Source organism: Embiotoca jacksoni, unplaced genomic scaffold (assembly GCF_022577435.1).
Source record: "Embiotoca jacksoni isolate LCO1_2020_lvr unplaced genomic scaffold, fEmbJac1.0.p SCAF_13, whole genome shotgun sequence".
In the NCBI taxonomy this organism is placed as follows: domain Eukaryota; kingdom Metazoa; phylum Chordata; class Actinopteri; family Embiotocidae; genus Embiotoca; species Embiotoca jacksoni.
The window spans coordinates 9,401,150-9,424,342 of record NW_027185263.1 but is presented as its reverse complement, the minus strand read 5'-3'; the positions used below and the strand labels follow the sequence as shown (position 1 = coordinate 9,424,342).

Here is a 23,193-nt window from a genome sequence, read left to right as displayed (position 1 = left end):
GTGTGTGTGTGTGTGTGTGAGAGAGAGAGGGGGGTAGGGGAGGGGGGCATTTAAAATATTGATAATAAACTGAAAACAATTGAAAATAAGTTATGTAAATGTCATGTCATTGACATTTATGTCATAAGAACAACGTCAAAAATAGAAAAGAACGTTTTTATAAAAGGGGATATTTTATTTATTTTTTTTTTTTTCCCCAGATCATATGGGGAAATGTCTGTCATAATTTGATAACCCTCTGAATGTGTTGCATCAAGCACATTTTTGCTTGCATTTTATATTTATATTCAAATGGCATGTTTTAAAAGTAAATAGACATTGTTCCAATAAGACAAGCATCTTTCCCCTTTTTACCTATTTTTTACTAAACTTTTTTACCAACCAGTACATGCCAGAGTGCTTCGTTGCATCAGATTAAACCATGAAACTAAGTAAAAGGTTGGAATTTTGCTTGCCGTTTTATTAATATGGCAAAGTTACAATTTCTCTTGCATCAGAATCAGAATCACTTTATTGGCCATGTATGTTGACACATACAAGGAATTTCACTCCGGTTATAGCTTCACTCTCAGCGTCCAAAAAACCCCAAAAAACAGACAGACATAAACAGACATATAAAACATAAATAGACATATTTACAGCATAGGAATTAATGAATATATAAACTAATTTACATTTCTGTGTTGAACAATGTTCCTTCCTTCAAACTTCCTTCAAACTATTCCAAGTCACAAAGTTAAAGGCTATTAGTGAAATATTATAGAACTATGAAAGTTATTATATATTTTGTGTGATGCTTCCCTAGTTTAATGATTAAAGGATATTTGCAACATTTCCAGTATAAAACCCCCCTCGAACAGATCACCTATAAGAATGGGGTCAGGTATTTTATTTAATAGTTTAATGTTAAACCAAAAGGACTTTAAGTCATAATATTACTAACAACGGGTGGCCCTGCAATCATACGGCTGGCAGTTCTCCTGTCCGCATGCTGAAGTGTCCTTGGGCAAGACACTGAACTCCAAGTTGCCCCCGATGGCAGGCAACTTGCATGGCAGCTCTGCCACCGTTGCTATGTGAATATGAGTGGGTGAATATGAGGTAAACTGTCAAATTCAGACCATTTACCATACTATTTACTAAAGTCCAATGGACATCAATAGATGTTTTCATAGGAAGACACCACATTGTTGTAGTACAAAAATACTCCAATAGATGGAGTACTTGCCCTTTTGGTTTCGTGTCTTGGTGTCTGGTTCAGTGTCTAGAAAGCATGGTCCAATAGTCAAGCTGTATGTGTACGTATTCATCACAGTCCTTCTAGGAGTGAACAAAACAGCACAAATACAGTCACACCACAGACTACAGCCTCATAGAACACAGTAGGGATGTGACACTTCTCTCCCACAGACTCTAGAAAACAACATGCTTTATATTTGTTGAAGGGCTGTTTAATGCTTATATTGTCAGGTGTTTGTTATTTTGTTCAGTCCTTGCGGGCTACATGTGTAAAGTAAAATATATAATAGTCATATACGGTCTGATTAATTTGAGGTGAAGACAAATAGCCTCCAGGAGGAGAAGTATGTCTCAAACTGTTGCCCCTCCCTGCAGGTGTCCTCTTTTGACTGATGAGCACCCTGTTAATTAGGCCAGTGAACACCTCAGCGAGCGACAAAGAAAATGATTCTTTGTCTGCCGCTGGTGTTTTGGAAGTACAACTTTCTATCGTTGGCAGAACTCCATGTTCAACAACAACCAATCTAAAAACGTGATTGTGTGTCCGTCTGACATGAAATTCCTCAGACAAGTCTGAAATGTGATGATTTATTGACACAAAAATTGCATATGAGCATGCCAATGTAATTAATTAGCCTGGTGCACAGCACAATGGTCTGCGCATTTTACGCACGACTCTACATAAATAAATAAAGTAGACAGCCACCCAGAAATCATGTTAGATGAATTTAAAAACAATCTGAATATTTGTTTAGCTCTCTCTCTTCCGGCTACAAATGTATTCTTTGTTCATACCAATGTACTATCTGTGTACACCACGAAACGCACACAGCGAAACGGCGAGGTGGTGGTACCGGTTCGAGTTGTCCCCCTTGTTCTCACATGTGCTCCGCCCGCCTGCGTTGATTGGATTAGAAATAACCCCCACTTCCACCACTGTATTTGTTTTGTTTTTTCACCCTCACATTAAGGAACGCCCACCAAGAGGACCGGGAAAGTCACTTCAAACTGGAAAACACGCTGCCTCCACACAGAGGCGTTCTTGTTTGGAGAAGAGACGCTGCGCGTACAGCCTACCTCTGGCTTAGCCACTGGTTTTTTTAAACCCTCACAATTAGCCTATTAAGACAGGTTGCGTCACTTAGGTTTTTAACTTTCCATCACTAAGTCTGTTTTTCTGTGTCATTTTAATCTAAGCTGATACGTTAATCAAGACGCGTCTCAGAAATTGCTGAGTGAGCTCACTGGATGCTTTGGGTGAACAGGTGGAGCGAGCTCCGGTTCCCTTAATTTGTTATTAAGGGCGAGACGCAAACAGAACGGAGTTTACGCACTTTGCCGGACGTTAAGCACTTAATACCTACCTGCCTTTAAGGTGGGTGAGAGTTGAGCTGCGTTTCTTTTCCTCCCTTGTTAAAAGGAGACTCTTGGCAAGGGAGCTGCGATGCCAGTTGCGGACAACGACATGGTAGTGGACAACAGCCACGCGTTATATGAGGGTAAAACCCCAAATAGTGCTGGGAATGAGAACATCTTCCCGGTGTCCCTATGCAGTCCTGCTGCGGACATCCTCAAGAGCTTTTACCACACCAAGCGGGTCGGGAACTATCTGATCGGGAGGAAGCTGGGAGAGGGATCGTTCGCCAAAGTCAGAGAGGGTCTCCATGCGTTGACTGGGGAAAAGGTAAGCGGACTGCAACGTGGAAATCCAACAGTGTTTAGTAAAGTTGTGTATGTTTTGTGATCCTATTACATGCCATTAGATTTAATGCAGTTAATTTAATCATCCTGATTTATTGCGGTTGTAAATTTTAAACAAGAAAAAGACAAAAATACACTTTTTGGAAAATTTGCTGACTTTGCTCTGACTGTATGTTTAACATTAAGAAGTCTGACTGCGGTCAAAGTCTGATGTGGTTTTAAATGTAATGTCACTGGAGTGTCAGCTGTCACTTGGCTCATGCCTTTGTGGCAGTGCATTCCTTCCTGCTGCGTGCCAAACAAGAAAAACACCCTCTGGCATTAACTCTTCATTCATATTTTTACAGCGTGCCAGTCCGAGTCTCACTGATTGATCAGTTCTTCCTCAGATAAAGTGGTCAGCCCTGTTTGCAACGGGAACCGATCATGTTATTGAGCTCATGCGGCACCACGAACAGTTGAACTCAGCCCCAGTTTATAAAAATCGGGGCTGCTCTAAAAACGATATTTACTTATTGTGTGTGTGAGAGCGTCAGGGAACTGTCTCCCTGTTCAACGCCTTGGATAGCTGTGCGTCCCTCTGAGCCTCTGCTTTGTCTGCCGCTGCTGCTGGTGGTGATCTCACCGCTGTGGGTGCGCAGCACTGTGATAGGGACGGAGAGGGAAATTGTCAGGCCTATGACAGAGCAGAGCTGCTACTTTCATATGAAATCATGGCGTTGATAAATGGACCCCAGTCTCATTACGATTCCGCCAGCGCAGGGCTTTGATATTGGGCAACCATTGGCCACTGGTTGCCTTTGTCTCTACAGGCTGTTTTGAGAAGCTGCCAGGACATTTGCATATTCGAAAAACAAGCACCTCCTTTTTCCTGCGTGTTCCTGCCTGTAAAGCATGCCTCTCTGTTTGTGCTCATGTGTGGCACTAATGTGCAAATGTTGCTTAGAACTGAAAAATATGTCCGGTTAGATAATTTTGACCCCCTCTTTTATGTTGCTGCGATGGAAAAAGAAAACGCTCCTCTCCTTTCTCGCCTCCTTCCTTCACTGTCTTTGTTGAGGATGATGCAAACATTGGCAATCACACATCTCTCCCACACACACACAATCTCCCTCTCTCATTCATTTGAATGCAGGCGTCCAACAGGGGCTGTGAGGGAGTGGAGGGCAGTGAGTTTATTCAAGCACAGGGTTAGTCAGGGGGTAAGGAAATACAGTAGGGCTCTCTGATCCCTTTTTATAAGCATCACTAGAAAGTCAGGATGGAGGCAGGACGCAAAGTGTGTATTTAAAGGCAGGGGGTGTGAAAGGGAGGTGAGAGATGGTGTTGTCGTGGTCAGGGGCTAGGGGAGGTCATGTGCATGTGTTTTTTATGTCTGTAACCCACTTTCCCCTCCATATTCCCCCACCCCAGACCCCCCTTTTCTGTCTGAGGGGCGCCTGATAAACAACTGAATCTCCCCCAGAAGCCCCCTGGCAGGGCGCAGCCCCCCCCCCCCCCCCTCCATACCCCACCCCTCCTTATATAGACTAGCCTACTGTAAATACAGTGCCCCATCCCCCCATACATACCCTGCACCCCATCTCCTGTCCACGGGGGCTGGTGTAAACACAGGCCATCCATTACTGTGACAGCACACGCACATGCATGCACAAAAGGCTACAGCCAGGTTTAATTAGCAGCAGTAAAAAGGCTCTCAGAGGTGAATTAATTATCAGAGTTGAAAGGACGAAAGTAAAAATGAAAGACAAGCTGAAGGGCAGAAGAAAGACAAGACACAGACACTCTACCACTTCGGCCCTCACCATTTCATTAATGGATATGGTGATTAGTTTCACTGGTCATGCCTTTCCATGTCTGTGGGCTCTCCTTGAGATGATTTGCTGTGTATGGTAGCTATGCTCTTGAACTCAGTCTAGACAGAATACAAGGAGACATGGACAAAACGACAAATAGATGGATATGTTATTGAATGTAATTACCGACAAAGCAAAGCAAAGTCTCGGTCATATAATTAAAGGACATGTCTGCGGCTTTTATAAGGAGATTCTGCAGGATTTTACTCCAGCAAGACCACAAGAAGTAGACAAAATATGGTGGGATGAGCAATTAAAGACAAAATAAATTAACATCTGCCTGGAAATCTGTTTGAGAACATTAGCAGCCGTAATTTATCCTGCCTCAGTTTTGGTTCTGCATTCGTCACTTCTCGTGTGTGTTTAGCTGTGACTAAACTCTGAAGTAAATGGTGGGATAGTGACTCCATTTGGCTTTGGCGCCTTCTCAACATATAGGGTAACACTTGCTTTTCCACTATGATGGTTCAGTAACCCTTCTAGCTTACTGACACACACACACACACACACACACACACACACACACACACACACACACACACACACAACTCCCCCTCTTGCAGTCTCAGGGCCCTATACCGCCTGGGTTGTCCCACACTGCGAGCAGCTGTGAGGGTGAGGTCAGTGTCGAGTTATATACCCAGCAATGGAGATTGAGTAGCTCATCACCTGTTACACTCCAACTCCTTAAAATCCCTCGTCCGAGACACACCAATGCCCCATGTGTATTACTCACAATATCGTGCAGTGCAAGGTTTAGGAGTCAAACTTTAAGTCAGCGCTTTAACTAAAATAACCTCACCTCATCTTTCCCCTCTCTCGTCCTCCGTATTTCCCCAGGTGGCGGTGAAGGTGATTGACAAGCGGAAGGCCAAAAAGGACTCGTACGTCACCAAGAACCTGCGGCGGGAGGGCCACATCCAGCAGATGATCCGCCATCCCAACATCACGCAGCTGCTGGACATCCTGGAGACAGAGAACAGCTACTACCTGGTGATGGAGCTGTGTCCCGGCGGGAACCTCATGAACTGCATCTACGACAAGAAACGCCTGGATGAGCGAGAGACTCAGAAATACATCCGGCAGCTGGTGCTGGCCGTCGAGCACCTGCACAGGGCGGGTGTGGTGCACAGGTAAAAAAAAAAAAAAAAAGTATCTTAAAATAATTTGTGTAAATTATTGTGGATATATTGACATCTAACACTCAGAGACCTTTGTGCTGTTTGTGGGTTAAAGATGACTCAGAGTCAGAAATGATTCTCTTTCTCAAAGTGTGGGTTAAGTCTGTCTTGTGCATATTATTATTAATGTGTCTGCTCGACAACTGCAGTGTGATCATTTCGGAGGTTTTCTAGAGAGCAGCTAAGAAAAAAAAAACTGCTGTCTTTTCTTTGTACTGTGGAGTAATTCAAATATTAGACATTCAAGTGCATTTCTCTTACACATATTGTTACATATAATGATTCAGTTTAGGGAAAAACAACTTTTTTTTTCTTTAAAAGAAAAAGAAGAAAAAAAAATTCCCCTTGGGGATTAATAAAGTAACTATCTATCTAGCATATGTACTGCATCTTTAAATTAAATTTCAGATGTATGTTTCACAAGGCTCTTCCTGGGAATATTTTAGTCGTTGTCACCCCGAGCCTGGGAACTAAATTTCAATCATGGTGAGATGGCCTACGTAGATAAGTGTGTAACAGGATTTCTGAGACTGAGGAGGGATCAGGAGGCACACAATAGACCGTGGAAATCAATCAGCATGACCCACATTAGGAGGGTTATGTGTGTAAGTGTCGGGGTCTGTGTTTTGGGAGGGGGGGCGTGGGTTCCCATTGACCTCTTCTTTGCATTGTAATGATGACAACGACTTACTGTAGATACGTTATCTAATGCAAACTGTGACTGTGCAGGCACTGACATCTCCTTTGTCTCTCTTGGTCTTTCAGGGATCTGAAGATAGAAAACCTCCTATTGGATGAGCAGGACAACATAAAACTCATAGGTAACCCAACAGCCTCTTCAGTACCTCCCTTATTGTTCAATGCAATGTTGATTCTTTTTAAACAGAGAAAAAGAGGAATTCTATAAATTAATTCTTAAATACAAAAATCCTCATAGCAAATGACAAGAAAAATTTTCAAGCAGTCAATAATATTATAGATAATAATAACTAATGCCAGCCATGACTCCATGATGAGGCAACTCGCTGAAAAGACAGAAATAATCAGAGAAACAAAACTTACCCCACTTCCTCTCTCCCTCAGATTTTGGCCTCAGCAACTGTGCTGGCATCTTGGGATACTCTGACCCCTTCAGCACCCAGTGTGGAAGTCCAGCCTACGCTGCCCCAGAGCTGCTTTCCAGGAAGAAGTATGGGCCAAAGGTGGATGTCTGGTCCATGTGAGTCTACTTTCCTTTATGTTGCAATTTAATCAATTGTTGTCATAAATGAACAAATAGAAGTATATGAGTATATTTCGAGCCAAAATTAAATTGTACACTTTGGTCTCCCAGTGGTGTGAACATGTATGCGATGCTGACGGGGACTCTCCCGTTTACCGTGGAGCCGTTCAGCCTTCGAGCCCTGCACCAGAAGATGGTGGACAAAGAAATGAACCCTCTACCTCCCTCACTCTCAACAGGTAAATAATAATAATACACCTGTTGTGTGCAGATAAATTATAAATGACACGGTATGCCCTTTTTATGAATATAATATGACTTCTTCAACTGACAGTCACAAAAAAAAAGGTTTTTAAAATCATTATTTAATAAACAAGATCTCTGACAGTCTGGTTTCAGAATATTGAAATTGTTTTTAAATTCCCGCTCAACAAAAAAAATAGCCAAAATTTTTTTTTATAAAAAAAAAAGAAGAAATCTTTTAAAAATAAATGCTGCCTTCAGACATCATATTCACATAAAAGTAATCAAACCACTGAGAGATTAAACAATTAGTGAGTGCAGCGATGCATGCCCATGGCCACATATAAGACAGTGCAAAAGGAAAAAAAAATATTATTCATTCATTTGGGTCCCTATATATCAGAATCATGATAAAAGGTAGTTCATCATAAGTGTGTGTTTCGGGCTAGGTGATCTGGACAAAATCAGATATTACAATATTTTTGAATTAATACCTCCATATCGATATTTTGACAACATTGTGGGGTTTGATTATTGATGCTTTTCCAAAATACTTACACAACAAAATTTTATATAAATACTCCCCAGTAATGTGAACATAATGAAGAGTTTGGTAAATTCAGACTATTACACCGCTTAACTGTAATGCAGCCTTTAAAACCAGGAAAAGAGAATATTTATGCAATATTAAGATATGTAAAATCTAAGATGATATCCACAGTCATGTCAAGATATAGATATAATATCCATATCCTCGCCAGCCTTAGTTGGGGGGATGTTCAGTCGGACAGGTAGCACGTGTCTAATTCGCTGGACGTTGTGGTGCTAATTCTGCCGTCACACCTTCACAGCGAAATCCACCAATGGTGTCGTTTCGCAATGACAATGCGTTGCGCTAATATGCAAAGTAAGAGGTGGCTTAACCTATTTTTGAAAGGACCCATCAATCAAGCTAAGACTGTCACCACATCATAAGATAATAACAGTTGAGGAAGGTTAGGAATGAGCATAAACAGGAATAGAACCAACCCGTGTGGTGTTTGGGCATAAGCCAACTTATAATAACATGTTTGAGTATTGTGAATCTTTCCACTGTAGGCAGTGCCAGTGACAGCATCTGATTATTTATTCGGCGTCTCTCTTGTCTTAGCTGCCATTTGCCTTCTGAAGAAGCTTCTCGAGCCAGATCCCAACAAGCGTCCAAATATCCATCAGGTGATGGCTGACTCCTGGCTACAGCTGGCCAATAAGAACACAGGGGCACCGTACCTCAACAGGTAGACTCAACCATATTTGAAATTCGTATTATTTTGCAACATGAGGTCATTTACAACAGCCTCTCATTGGCCATACCGTTGGCACACATAAATCATTTCCATGTTAAATCTTAAGCAAAAACAAAACATTAACTTCCTTGCTCTCTTTTCCCTTTTTTGTGTTCAGGATCCACATTGAAGAAATTAACCACACGGTGCTGCTGCATATGACGGAGAAGATGGGCTACAAGCATAGTGAGGTGCTGAGCGCCGTCCTCACCAATCGCGCCTGCCACACTTTGGCTGTCTATTTTCTTCTGAACAAGAAAATGAAGAGACTGTCCAAAGAGTACAGGGTAAGGAGATCCCAGCTAATACCTCTCCAATGTCAGCCAGCAAAGGACAAAATTTGAACTCATACACACAACATATTTTTCCTGAAAGATTCTGTGCACACTGTAGAAATGGTTACAACACTGGAGGAATTACACAGTAAAAAGTTCCACATCAGGTAAGACCTTTTTTTTTTTTTAAATGTCGTTTGCTGTGTCTGCTTAGGAGATGCAGTTCCAAGAGAAAAAGAAAGGAGAAAAGCAGAAAAATGAATACTTCCAGACCCAGTGGAGGAAGCATGTTGATAAGCTCACCATCCCCCCTAAACAGACGCCCGTCTACCTGGCTGTGAGCAAGGGGCCCAGCAAGGAGAAGAAACAAAGAACAGGTGAGCATTCATACAGTTCAATTAAATACAAATTTATAGTTTATACAGTTGATTTGTTTTACAAAGTATCACTTCATATGTTGTATTTTATTTACCTTTATTCATACAGGGTAGGTTGACCGAGCATGCATGTTTCATACATACATAGTTACCCAGGCATTCATTCATTCATCCATCCATCCATCCCTCCATCCATCATCCCTCCATCCATCGATCCATCCCTCCAATGTTTGTCTGTCCATCCCTCCAACCACCCACCCATCCATCCATCTGAGAGGAAACATCCCAGACAACTTGCCGTGGGGCAAAGACACAAATGTTTATTTTTAATTTACCTGTTGAAAGTGAGACCATGAGAAATCATAGTACAGAAGTAGGTATATAATTTAAACTGAACTGAATCTAGCAATACATCAGCAGCAGCAGTTAAATTAAGCGCTTTCAAACTCTGCCTATACAGTATGTGCTTTCAGCAAAAGAGTGACAGGTGGTCTGAGTTAGTCAGTTCACACTCATTGAAGAGCTTACAAGTGACTGACAAGTACCAGCGGCAAAGCCGAGACCTAAGCTCCTTTCTCTCTTCTCATATACCTGGAAGTGATATTGAGAAAGCCGATAGGCTGTTCTAGATCCAGCATGTCAGGAAGGGCTGGTTTGCATTTGGCTAAAATTAGGACAGAATATTCTTGTGCCTTTGCACCTGCTTGTTACTTCCTGTCAGATGACTATGTGGCCTTGACATGACGTACAGTATAGAATCTAGACACGCAAGCCAGAACTATGAGAATCGTCAGGTCTCAACCTTTCATTCAGTTATGTCCGCAGCAAGTTGAGCAAAAGTTTAATTTGTACATTTTTGATTCAAATTTGACAAACTAACTGCAATATTTCCAAGATGTTAAAATGCTTCTTATTTCCTCCTCAGGTCTTTTGCGTGCCATAACTGGTGGACATCGTAATTCGCCTCTGGCGCCACCCGGCACTGTTGCTTCCTCTTCCATGGAGTATCTAGAGATCCATCCTCTCTTCCCCAACACCCCACAGCAACGGAGGCGCTTGGCCACCCTCCCGCAAGTCAATACGAGCCCAGAACACAACATTCCTGCTCCACCGGCACCGTCACCTATCGGCATGCATTCCTTTGGCTCGCTCTCCAAAGCCGAACAAATTGAGGACACGCCCTCTTCGCCCTGGTACAAACTTACCAATGGGACTCTGTCACCACCCCGACACGTCTCTGCCTTCCAACCCGACTCATCTTACTTAAAAAAGGCCACAATCCCCAGCCCTCCGGTCCTTATTGTCAACCCGCAGCCCAAGAAGAGCGTCTCGTCGGAGTGGTGCGGCTCTTCAGACACCAGTGGCAGCCCCCCCAGCACTGTGGGAAGCCCCCCAGGGAGCTCAGCTTTCAGCCCTCCGAAGTCCGCCTTCAGTCCCCTTAACCCTACATCTGCATTCAGTCCTCCTTCCAACAGCAGTAGCAGCGATCCCGAGAGCCCAACGCACCGCAGCAAGTTCCCCTCTATGGGAATCGGACAGATCCTAAAGAAGAAAGTCCAGCTGCAGCCGTTTACGTTCCGGCCAGAACAAGTTGTTGAGGAAGTTGTGTCTCCACCTCCGTACCCCATGCAGACGCTCCTCTGTGCTTCAGGTGCCCTAAAGACCCTCTGCTGAGGGATACATGACGACAGTAAATGAAAGACGACAGTGAACTCAAGGCCCCTCTCAACATTATGTTTGAGTTGGAGAGGTCTTCCAGAGCGGCCTTTTGAACTGTGAACTCTTCCTTTATTGCAACTGAGCCACTGACAGACTAAATAATACAAAATTTTAAAAAAAGGTGACAATATAAAGTATTTTAGCTTTTGTTGCCACTCTTATTACATAATAGGAGATGGTGACGCTGAGAAGATGAGATTTGAAACAGATCCCTGAGCAATGACTAAACCTGGCTGTGTCCTAGATACAGAGTGGATATCGGACATCATGTCATATGGGCCTTGCTAACAAAATGTACGTACACACACACACACACACACACACACACACACATGCGTACACACACTGTTAACACTGTATTATAGATCAAGTTAGAGATACTCTCGTGTGTAATATCGCTGTAACTGGTTACTAATTGAGCCGCAGACTGATTCACACCAGCTAACAGACCCCAACTCTTACCCTGACCCTGATTACATGTGTAAATGTTTTGTCTTTGTGAAAACTCTGTACGATAGTCACTGACTTCCAGCCAGCTGGCACTGTATCTAAAATGCTGACTGGAGAAAAAAAATCTCACTGCACTATTGTTGAAAAACCAAAACCTATAGTAACAACGGTGTTTACCATCTCTTACCTCACTGCATTAGTCATACGTTATGTACAGCAGCTGTCAGTTGTGACATGCTTGTGTGGATTATGCCACAGCGTTGCAGTGTCTGAGCATTGCCATTTAGAATCAACACACTGAAACAGACGTAGGTACCAAGAGTAGAATCATACTCTCACTTTTTATAGTGTTCTCGTAAAACGGTCACTCAGCTCTACTAATGACTCACAGTTACAACTTTTTATATACAAGTGTTATATCACCTCAAAGACCCACAGGGAAACTCAAACGGGAAGTCTTAGTCATAACTTTCTCACAGTAGGATATGCCTGTTCAGTCATTTTTGAAAAAGAAAGAAAAGATTAAAAAAAAAAAAAAAATAGAGCATCAAAAGCCTTATGAACCTGATCAACCTTGCCAAAGGCTGAGGGCCTGAAAGTGGGAAGAATCAGCTACTAGAAACACGTAACATCCACGATAAGAATTCTCTTCCTTTTGTCTTAATGCTGTAGTTTGTGCAATAGTCTTAAGTGTTAACTGCAATGATGAGTATTTGCCAAGAGCTCTCAGAGTGATGTGAAAATCGTTCTTGTAAATAACAGTACATCTCCTGTGTTCCTGCCGCTCAGTACGAACGGACCTCTGAAATGTTTAATGAACTGATGTTTTCACAATTTATAAAAAGGCTTCCGCAGGCACACGAGGCTTCTCACTGTTAAAATACCGTAGAATCTCTTCCTATCTAAACGACAAGTTGCATGAGTCAAAGTGTACTGTCAACATTTGAAATTATGTCTTTGTAAATTGTTTTTTTCCTGGTTGATACTGAGATTGATACAGACTTGGGGGGAGGTCTTTTGTAAGATTTTGTAATGGATGGTTTTGTTTGGGTGTCAAGAGATTTCTATGCTGTATAAAGTATTTTAAATATTTATACTGAATTCTTTATATGTCTGTGTAGTCTTTAAATGCACCTGCCTGGCTTTATTCTTGCATGTCATGAGCTCTGTACACAGTACCCTGCACAATTTATGAACTGAAAACAAAATTAATCTGCTTGAATTACTATAATTAAGTCAGTAATTCCACTATAATCCAACATTCCTGTTAATTTATGTCTAATTTACACAGCCTGAGGTCTATAATTTATTCCTAAAGCTCTCTGCTCCTGGAAGTTTGAAAGAGGATTTGTCTCTCCGCTATGGAGCGATCTTTACAACCTCAATGTGTCACATGTCTCACACACCATATACATTTCCCACGGGACACCTGTGGTGGGTAAAAAAAGAAAAAAAACCACTCCCTTGCAACAGCTGAAGGATACTTAGGACCGATACACACACATACCACGACCCTTCCCTCTTCACTAGCACACACTGTAGACACTAATCCACTCAGCTGTGGCTCCCCCCGTCCCACAGTAAACCTCTTTGGGTGACACTGCCGTGTCGAGACAAAGCAGAGGGATCACCAGAGCTCTGAGACAAACACACACATACACAGGACAACACAAACAGGGATGAAATTAAATCGGCGTGGCTAAGCTGATAAAAGCAGCGGGGCAAGGGTGGCCCGAAAATGCATTAGAGCCAGAGCCTTTTGTTTATCAAAGACGAGGCGGACAGTTAGTCAAAATCCCCGGGCGGTCTGGTGACTCGAACAGGCTGTGGCCATGAATACTCTGGCTTAACGACATCGGAAGGATATTATACACGGCACGGACAGGTAATTCCTGTACACAGTGTTCGGCACTTGTAACACCTGCGCGGTATTAAGGCGAGTTCCCAAAAAGGGGCCGCTTCTCTCTATGGATGATACGATTTTAAGGAACATATCAGTCAGCTGAGAGATAGTATGGAAAATACCAGACTGGGTAATCATTAAAGAAAATGAATGAACAGCTGTTTTTTAAATAACTGCTGGAGTCATTATCAAGCTGAAATAGCTATAATCTATATCTGCTTCCCTCCATGTGAAGATTTGCAGCTTTTCTGTTTGATATTTTCTCACATTGTTGGGTCTTGGAAAAGTAACATTTGGGTTTGAAAAATTGTAAGGGGGCTTTTAAAAAAAAACAAAAAACTTTTTCACACTTTTATAGGTTAAACAATTTATAAATCAACTAGTTGAGAGATCTTTACTGAAAGTGTTTAGAAGTTAGTTGTAGCCACTTACTGCCTTTTCGGGGAGATTCTGGCAGCAGTGACAAGTTATAAATCTATGTACAAGCTCATGAAGCATTAATGCAAGAAATAATAACAATAAATTGATAATAATAATCACTTCAGGAAATATTAACAATGTGGCTCATGACACAATTTTGTTGTCTAGAAAACATGAAGCAGTTGCTGTTCTCCAAGAATGAATAGAAATAACAAATATCTTGATATATTGGATGTTAGCTTTTTTGTCCATATCACCTAGCCATATATGTGGAGACTCAGACACTCTAATATAATATAGATTTTCCTGTCAGATTCAGACAGAAAGCAGAAGAAATGCACCTTTGCTGCATTCAGAAATTGATAACCAGGGTGGTGGCATTTACACCGCTCATCACATATGTTTATTAGCTCGCTTGGACAGGATAAAAAAAACAAAAAAAACAACACCAAATCACTTGTGTTCCCTTTCAATATGTGGCCAAACGGACAATTTACTGTCCAGCAAGACTTTATTTCTGTCAATCTGTTCGGGCTTAGATCCTGATGACACTAATCCTGTTTTCAGCCCCCTCCTCGCCACATACAGGCACACACACTCACACTCACACCAGGGTGTCACTGGCAACGGGACGAGCCTTTGTGTCTGAGAAAAACAGACGATTAACCTGCTACACAGTGGAGAACTCTGGGGATGTGTACACACACACACACACACACACACACACACACACACACACACACACACACACACACACACACACACACACACACACACACACACACACGGAAAAAAAAAAACCTGAGCATCCTGGTTACAGCCTCACAGACTGGTACTGCTTCCCTCAGCAGCTCTCACACCAGCAGGGAGAGTGAGAAACAGGCAGACTACCTGGCAGACACCGGCGTATACAAAGAGGCAGGGGAAAATAAACAAGCAGATGTTTCTAATGAAGCAGGAGGCTTTGAGCACTCAAAGGGGATTTGGGTTATTCCGTCAGACGATTCATCGACTGGCCGGCTATACTGTTTGATCAGACACAGATGATGGTGATTAATGAAACGAGAAGGCTGGGGCTTATCAGAGACTTGACCGCTGCAAAAAAATGTGTAAAATAAAACTGGGTTAAGTTTCACAGAGACTCAAGATCATCTCAAGACTCCCACTGATTCCGGAGATAAATTGAAGAAGTTCACTAACTGACCTGCGAGACACAAAAACAAAGATGACATCAGACTTTATGACTTTAGATGCAAAAAAGAAAAAAAGATGTATTTTGTATAATATATACATTAGCACCCTGTAAACAAATGCATATTAACTAATAAAGTTAATAAAGATAAGCGTGAAACTGATAGAGAACACAGTTGACACGCAGATTGCACAGTGCCGTGGAAAATCAGGAGTTAAACCGGGAACTGGTCATAAACCAGCAATGAGCAACTGGTGGGGTGTGGTCCTTTGTCAGAGGAAACACCAAATTATATGATGGGAAAGCATAAAATTGGTATTAAATGAAAGAAAAATGCACTGATTCAAACTGTCAAAGATGAAATAATATTTTTCATCTTTTTAGTTGATAAATCCCTCATAAATGAATCTCAGTCGCTTTCCGTTACGGCAGTGAATTTAAGTCTCTCAAACCAATCAAACAGAAACATTTTCCTCCTGACAGAATAATAATTTGTTCACTTCACGGAGGAAAAAAAACAAAAAAAAACAAACATAATTTCTAAGTTGGCACACCGGTGATATTTTTCTCTCTCTCAAAAACAAGATCAGAAATTCAATCAAAGAGCCGAGCGCAGCCAATAGGATCCCGGTGTCTGTGGCAAAAGCAGCATCAGTCTGAGCAGCCATTGGTCGGTTGTTTCACACAGGGAGGACTGTAATTGGCTACTGGCGTGCTGAGGCTTCATTGCCTCCATGGCAACATTGTTTCCTTATTGCTTAGGGAAGGTGAAAAGGAGGGAAAGAGGGGAGGTGACTTTCGCTCAGACGCTACCTCTGCATTATTCATCCTTTGTCCCGGAGCGCTTGTAGAGTTGAGTGTTGATGTACAGACTGATGTCTTGCGCGCGCGCGCGCGTGTTTCTACGTTGGTGCGGGTTTGGGTGGTGGTGATTGGTGGAGACATGAAGGGTGAGTGGAGTGAAACCGCTGCAATAATTGCACACAGCGGTGCAATGCATCCAGCAACACCGTGTCTATATATAAAACGGCTAAATGAGTTCAGAGGCCATTCAAAACGCAGCTTCTAACCTTTTTTTTTTTTTTTAAAGATTTATTGCTCAGATCGGAGGGACAGGCGGACTGGGACATATTCTCCTAAATGAGTCCGTTTTACGGGGCACAGCGGGCACATCTGGACAGGCAACTGGCCGGCTGGGTTGCGTCATCCGCTCGCAGGATTCTGGCGCCTCGTCCTTAAGAGAGAGCCGGATGGAGACAGCGACACCACCACCACCAGAAACAACAACAACAACAACAACAACAACAAAACACGCGGTTTGTTTGTTGTTGTTTTGAACTCTTCTCCCCCCCCCCCAAAAAAAAAAAAACATTTGAGGGTGGGGAGAATTAGAGGTAGGGGGAGGGTGAAGGAGAGACGAGGGTGGGGTCAGAGAGAGAGGAAAACATCACACTGAGATTACAGGGTTGGGGAGAGGAGGGGGGGGAGAGGGGAGAAGGGGGAGATGCTCATTGAGGACTCCTCCTCTCTGTATATCTGAGCATTGAGCGAGGGGGGGGATCACGTCTGTTGACAGGCATGCCGGCCAGCGAGCTGGCTGGCTGTTCCTCCGGCAGTGAACACGGTGACGAGATGGCAACAGGCACTCGGCGTAGCACGTGCTCTCAGTTGCCATCGCAACCCGTCCTTGGATACAGCGTGCTGGTTGGCCGTTTCTAACTGTTGTTGTTCTGCGAGGCTGATGAAACCTCGTGGGTGAGGGAGGGCAAAGCGCTGCAGCGTGGCGCCGCTTTCCCGCCTTGGTAGAAAGTGTTGCTAGGCACATTAGAGGTCAGTTGGTAAACAAACGCCCCGTTATTAAAGATAATCAACCCCACCCTCCACCCTTGAATGCTAAAGACCTTAAACTTGCTATTTAACTCTTAAATCCAAGAGATACGTTTAATTGCAAACCAGGATGAGCCACTGATCCCCAACAGTCTTACAGCAAATAAAAGAAACATTTAAAAAGATGATCCTGATTGGTTCGTTCTAATCTGTAAAGTAAAACTGACAAACAATTGTGGAAACAGTTGAACATTTTATTACACAAAAATCCTTAAGACAAAAAAAAAAAAATCTTCATAACTGGGAATAAAACAAAAAAAAAAAATATAAAGAAACCAATGAGTCAAAGAGCAACAATTGAACAAATGCAAACTGCTGCACATTTTGGAAGATCCAGGCAATATTTGAGATAAAAGATGAAAAACCAAAACAAATGCTTTAAATGTTGTTCAGTACACAGCAGGGCGATCAAAACAGCGTATATACAGCAAACCTGTCTGGCTTCAAGGCTCCACACTTGAAGAACCGAACAAAGAAAAAGTGTGTGTGTGTGTGTGTGTGTGCGTGTGTGCGTGTGTGTGTGTGTGTGTGTGTGTGTGTGTGCGTGTGTGTGTGTGTGTGTGTGTGTGTGTGTGTGTGTGTGTGTGTGTGTGTGGCCTCGAGTGGCCAGATCAATACAGCATTGTGCTGAGTGTGCAGCCTGCCTGATGAAATCTTGCACAAATAAACATTCTGCTCATAGCGCACATTCACTCCGCACCGAGACCAGCAAAAGAGGAGATGGGCCGAGAGCCGCGAGAGCCGAGCTGGCAACATGATTGATTACAAGTGCAGGCAGTCTTTGTTTCACTGCTGGTAATCAGGACAAAGCAGACTGGAAGCTCGGTTGGTGTGTTGGTGGGTGTGTGTGTTTGAGCACAAGGTGAGGCCAGGAAAAAAAACAAAAACAAAAACAAAAACAAAAACGTGGTACTGCAGGAATGCTGCCGAGATTAAACTTAGAGGAGGGAGTGTTCACGTAAAGGTAGAGGCGAGGCGCTGGGATATGAAGTTGACATCCGTCACTTTGATGCCTCGTCACTTTCCTCCCGAAGGTCGCCCTCGATCTCGTCCAGCCTCTGAGCCATGGACATGACCAGCATTTTCATCTGGAAAGGACGGGGGTCAGGCGGGAGAGAAAGGGGAAAGGGTTTTTCGAAAGTTTGCAGTGTTTTCCGTGAGGTGAAAATGAACAAGCAAAGGCAGAACGGCAGAGAAATGAGTGAAGATGGGAGGAGGAGTCGGGAGAGGGACGAAATGATGGGACAAAATGGACAGGTGGGAAATGAAGGGAGCAGCAGGAAGCAGCGAGGAAGAGAGAGAGAGGAGGAGGAGCAAAGATAATTGGAAAAGGGAGACAGTGAGGAAGAATGACAACACCCAGAGAGGAAGTGGTTAGGGATGGATGGGTATGTATGAGGGAGCAGGGGAGAGGGGGGGAGGTGGGTGGGGGAGGGGGGGGGTGGCAGACAGCAGACAGGTCACCGAGTGTACAGGACGAAAAACCCAAACAAGTGTCTCCAAGTCAGGCAGACAGACAGAATACATTAACTATGGCAGCAGGGGCGACGGGCGTCATCATCCGATATACGGTATATAGCTGATGACACAAACTATACATGAAACACATACGAGTCGGGCGGGGTTTGATTCGAGACACCAAAAACCGGGTCTGGGTTTAACTTCTGATTGCTAAAGAATGTTTTTTTTTACATCTGACCTTGAAAAATACAAACGTTGTGGTGTAACACTCTTTTGGCTGCAATTCTTTTTTTTTTTTTTGTCTCATCAATTCGTAATATTTGAGTTATTTGTCTATAAAATGTCAGAAGACAGTGAAAAGGGCCCACAGCAAGTTTTTTTTTTTTTTTTTTCTTGATGAATGTCTAAAACTATTGAAACGATATTGATATACAAATAAAAGGAGCCAAACTTCTTCAAAGTGATAAATGAACAGTTTGTTTGAGTGTCTGAATACAAACGGCACCACTTTATTTAAATCCAAAACGGTCTGATCAACAGTTTTCGATATTTGTTGCCACGGAGACGTATTAGATGGCACCGAGAAGTATTGCATTTTGATGCCGACGCAAGTTTGGAAGGAACAGCTCTTTCATAGCACTTAAAAGTGTTTTGATATTGGTCAAACAAACATCTCGGTGAGCCTTAATGATTGTGTGCCGTATCGTATCGTTCATGAACACCGGTATGATTTTTTAATATGTTAAAAAAGAAAATGATATTATGATAATGGCTTCAGCGGTTTGATTACAGAAGATCAAATGTACCACACGCCACAGTAACATGTCCGTTTTTACTGACTATCTGAAGGCAAACTGTTACGTTCAGTTGTTTTGTTTCAACTGTTTGTTCTTGAAATGAATAACTAAAGTATCTGACTGGATTTTGTCACGTCATCATGGCTGTTGTAGAAAAACCCTGAAATATTGTTATATTATATTCGGGCCATATCGCCCCACCTTCTACTGCCAAAACACATGTGATGACAGACAGCTGGGATTTCCAAATCAAAGACCTTTTCAAATCTTGTTAAAACGCACCAACGGCGACCAATGAATAAATTAATGATTAAACCACCTAAAATTAATACGATTAGCATGTAGCCATGGTCAGGTTAATTTTCAGCCTATTCACACAAGGACCAAACAAAGTCAAAGACAGGGAAGGTTTAAGTCGTAACCTACATATTAACCAGAGCAAATACAAGGGAAGCCTTTTCATTTCATTGCATGAGATGAACTAAAAAACTTTTTTTTTTTTTTTTTTTGTATTTGTTTTAGTGGATGACAAAACAGGAAAAGGAGAGAAAAAAAATAGTTATATAGATAAACTATTCAAGTCCCAGACAAAATAATAACATGGTAATTAATGTGCTATTACAGACACGGAACTCTCCATTAGGACTTAAAAGCGTATCTTATTGTTTGTTGCACAAGAGAAATGTTTTATTGTCTTCTTATCTTATGGGCAGAATTATTATTATTATTTTTTTAATAATACTGATGCACTGACATCTCATAATAGAATGGGTCTAGTGTCGCGTGAGGAACATTCAGAGATCACTTGCCAAGTAAAACTAAATTCCATCAATAATGGAGCTGCAGCCACAAAAACACTTCATGATCAAAACATGTTTTTCTACCAACAAAGATTCCTCCACATGCTCCCCATCACATCTATTGTCCCTGGTGCAAGAGTAGGGGTGTGCTGGCAGGTGCTCCTGCATGCTATCACCACCTACTGGACAATTTGTGCTCTCATGGACATATTTTTAAACAAAGGGTAATTTCAGAATAACTTTGGAAATTATGACATTACCCCCGTAAAAAAAAAAAAAAATGTGAGTAGAATTCCATGTTGTACTTCTATGACACTTAAAAAAAAAAAAAAAAAAAAAAAAAAAAAAAAAAGAAGAAGAAGAAGGAGTTCAAAGTTGGAATATGTTATATGTATTATTATAAAAAAAAAAATATATATATAAAAAAAAAAAAAAAAAAATGTGGCTGTTAACACTGAATCCTAAAGAAAATATATATATTTTTTAATTTCAGTTTATCCAAATGGTATCGACATTAAAACTATTTGCAGGAGATGACAGACAGATGAGGTAATGTCTGATATAAGAGTCTGGCTGCTAAAGCAGCATGGGTTTTCCAGAACTAAGCTGATGTCATCCTCAGTACAACCTGTGCATTGGTAATCAATGAAAGAGCTCTACAATGAGCACTGCCAGCAAGACAATCCAACACAGAGCACAGCAACTCCTGCTAGAACTGCTGTAGTGTGGAGGACAAATATCTAGTTTAAAAATTATATATATTTTTTTAATTATTATTTTTTTTACTCCGCAACAAAACAATTGTAAGGACTCAAATCAAGCTGTGTTTGGACATGTGCACATGGTTGTACTTTGCAATGAGCTTTAGAGCAGAAAATCTGTTCAGTTAATGACATTTTTTTTGTTTTTTTTTGTTTTATCTCAGAGCAAGAAAACATCAGAGAAAGCAGACAAAGAAAAGCAGCAGCAGTAATTCACCTCCATCAGCTCCTGCTCAACAATGCCTCTGTACTCCAGTGTGACCGGCTGCTCTTTGGGGCCCTCTGCTGCCAACATCTGCTTTGCAGAGCCGAGCTCATAGCTGGAAGACATTTGCAGTGGAATTCAGATGTTAAATGAACTGGTAGAGGTGGGGATGACTAACCTGAACACCTGCTCAGCAAATAAGACTTTTATACCCACAAAACACTGTGTAAAGCTTTTTCATGTAGAAGCCATATTTTGTGTGATAGACCTGGAATTACTGTTTTCAATTTCGGTAGATAAAACACCAGCTTGTGTTGGATTCAAATTGTTGTATAAAGCCTCGGGGGCTTAACTTTTTTTTATTCCTTCAGTCATTAAACGCACCACCACTATGTTTCTTGGTAAATTCAATAACTGTTTATGTGTTAAACTGTTTTGAAGGTAGGATATATATTTCATACAACAGGAGAGGAGAGGTTTTATTTCAACTTTATCCTACTTGATCATAAGGATACGTTTAATAAGTTATTAATTAATAACGTGTGATAATAAGTTATTCAGCTAACATTTGTTTATAAATGAGGATCCATGTTTTTAAGTTTGAGACAAAAATATATTTATGCTCACCTCCCTACATACAAGTATTAATTGAACAGTTCCTTTTCTCAGATAAAGAGCAGACCTGAATCCAGCCAAAGTGCACCTGCATACTTTTTATGTTCATTCCATTTTATGGTACAAAAAAATGTATAATGAAATAAGTTTACAAGTCGTGTTTTGTTCCTCTGAAATTCATCAGTCAGGCCCCAGCGGCAGAAAACTAGCGCACATAAAACAAAAGTAAACTCATTGCAGGTGTCATTATGCAGGAAACATTTCAAATCCTGAACGCACCTCTCTATGTCAGCGACATTTAAGTAGAATGAACACCTCTTGTGGTCCATGCTTTTAGGGGTGGATGTGTAAAACATGCCGAGCACCGAATGGCAGCCTCTGCAGAAGAGATCCATGATCAGACTGAGGAGGGGGGGGGGGGGGGGGGGGGAAGAAAAAAAAAGAAAAGAAAAGGTGAATGGTTTAGTCCAAATCATCACAGTGAAACAGATCTAATCCAACAGTGTGTGGTGGATTGTGACGTGCACATCCTGGTACCAGCGCTTTTTTAATGTGGATGTTGTCCACTCAGTGTTGATGGTCATTGTTGTCTATTGAAGCAATAAATTCTGCAGGGCATGTTATATTGGTGGAGAAAGTGGAGTTTTTCTGCTCGCAAATGTACGTTTTTAAAGAATTGACATGTTGAATTTTGGTAGTTTTACCTTATGTGAGTTCATTCACTCACTTACCAGAGAGACCGTTTGCTTGCTTCAAACAGACGACTTTCCTTTCCGATCAAGATGTTGCCAGTGACCCCTAAAACAAAAACAAAAACAAAAAAACATCACAAACATGTCAGCTGCAGTGTCTTGGCAGTGTAACGTTCACGTGTCAAGTAAAAAAAAAAAAAATAAAAAAAAAATCTCTACAACAGCACTTAAATGCATCTTCACTAGTTTGGACACCCAAAGAAATTAAAAAGCCAGACTCACGCTTCAGTTTTATTTGGTTTAAGCCGTCTTCACTTCCACTCCAGGACACTGAATCCCCAACTATCAACTTGCACTTCCCGCAGATGAAGATCGCAGGTCTGTCGTCGCTGTCCTCATCCGCCGAGGTTTGGCTAACCAACTTTTCTTCGAGCGTGGTGGTGTTGAAGTCGACACTGGATGCTTCAAACGTGATATTCACGTTTTTCTTTCGCTGCTTTCCTTCTGACTTTGTTTTGGTCGACATTTCTGCTCGGTTCTTTCAAACTCTGGCGGGTGATTGTTCTTCTTCCTCTTCTTTGTTTTTACTGGCGGACTACAGACCACCGTTAACAGGGCAGTCGCCCCCTAGCGGAAGGAGGCTGGAACGAGAATGTGACCTGATATGTACTTCCGGTTTCGTATTTCAAACCTAATGTTATTTTTTTCTTTCTTTTGTGGCGTAATGTAATACTTTAAAAAAATATTGTTGAATACATTTTTACACGTGTAAAATATTTATTAACTTAATTAATTTGATACGCGAGATGTTTACATGTTTTTTATTCATTAACAGAAGGCATACAGACACATTTTCAGTTACTTTTTGTCAC

General features: G+C 41.8%; 2 protein-coding genes and 1 long non-coding RNA gene across 3 annotated transcripts; 2 read left to right on the top strand and 1 right to left on the bottom strand.

Annotated features, from left to right (window-relative positions):
• The first annotated feature begins 2,274 nt into the window (after window positions 1–2,274).
• Window positions 2,275–12,689, top strand: hunk (hormonally up-regulated Neu-associated kinase). The gene is made up of 9 exons (XM_069146324.1): window positions 2,275–2,923; window positions 5,637–5,929; window positions 6,743–6,798; window positions 7,061–7,196; window positions 7,311–7,438; window positions 8,593–8,719; window positions 8,886–9,054; window positions 9,257–9,419; window positions 10,345–12,689. Exons 1-9 carry the CDS (start codon window positions 2,684–2,686, stop codon window positions 11,091–11,093), a joined length of 2,061 nt encoding a protein of 686 aa, XP_069002425.1. The 5' UTR covers window positions 2,275–2,683; the 3' UTR covers window positions 11,094–12,689.
• A 3,216-nt stretch (window positions 12,690–15,905) lies between these two features.
• LOC138196357 (uncharacterized) lies at window positions 15,906–21,385 on the top strand. The gene is made up of 3 exons (XR_011178126.1): window positions 15,906–16,053; window positions 16,194–16,419; window positions 20,974–21,385. It is a non-coding gene; the product is annotated as an uncharacterized lncRNA (long non-coding RNA).
• Window positions 17,210–22,883, bottom strand: mis18a (MIS18 kinetochore protein A). The gene is made up of 5 exons (XM_069146323.1): window positions 22,604–22,883; window positions 22,361–22,427; window positions 21,909–22,031; window positions 21,027–21,129; window positions 17,210–18,078 (listed from the first exon to the last, which is right to left on the bottom strand). Exons 1-5 carry the CDS (start codon window positions 22,845–22,847, stop codon window positions 17,992–17,994), a joined length of 624 nt encoding a protein of 207 aa, XP_069002424.1. The 5' UTR covers window positions 22,848–22,883; the 3' UTR covers window positions 17,210–17,991.
• Window positions 22,884–23,193: the final 310 nt, after the last annotated feature.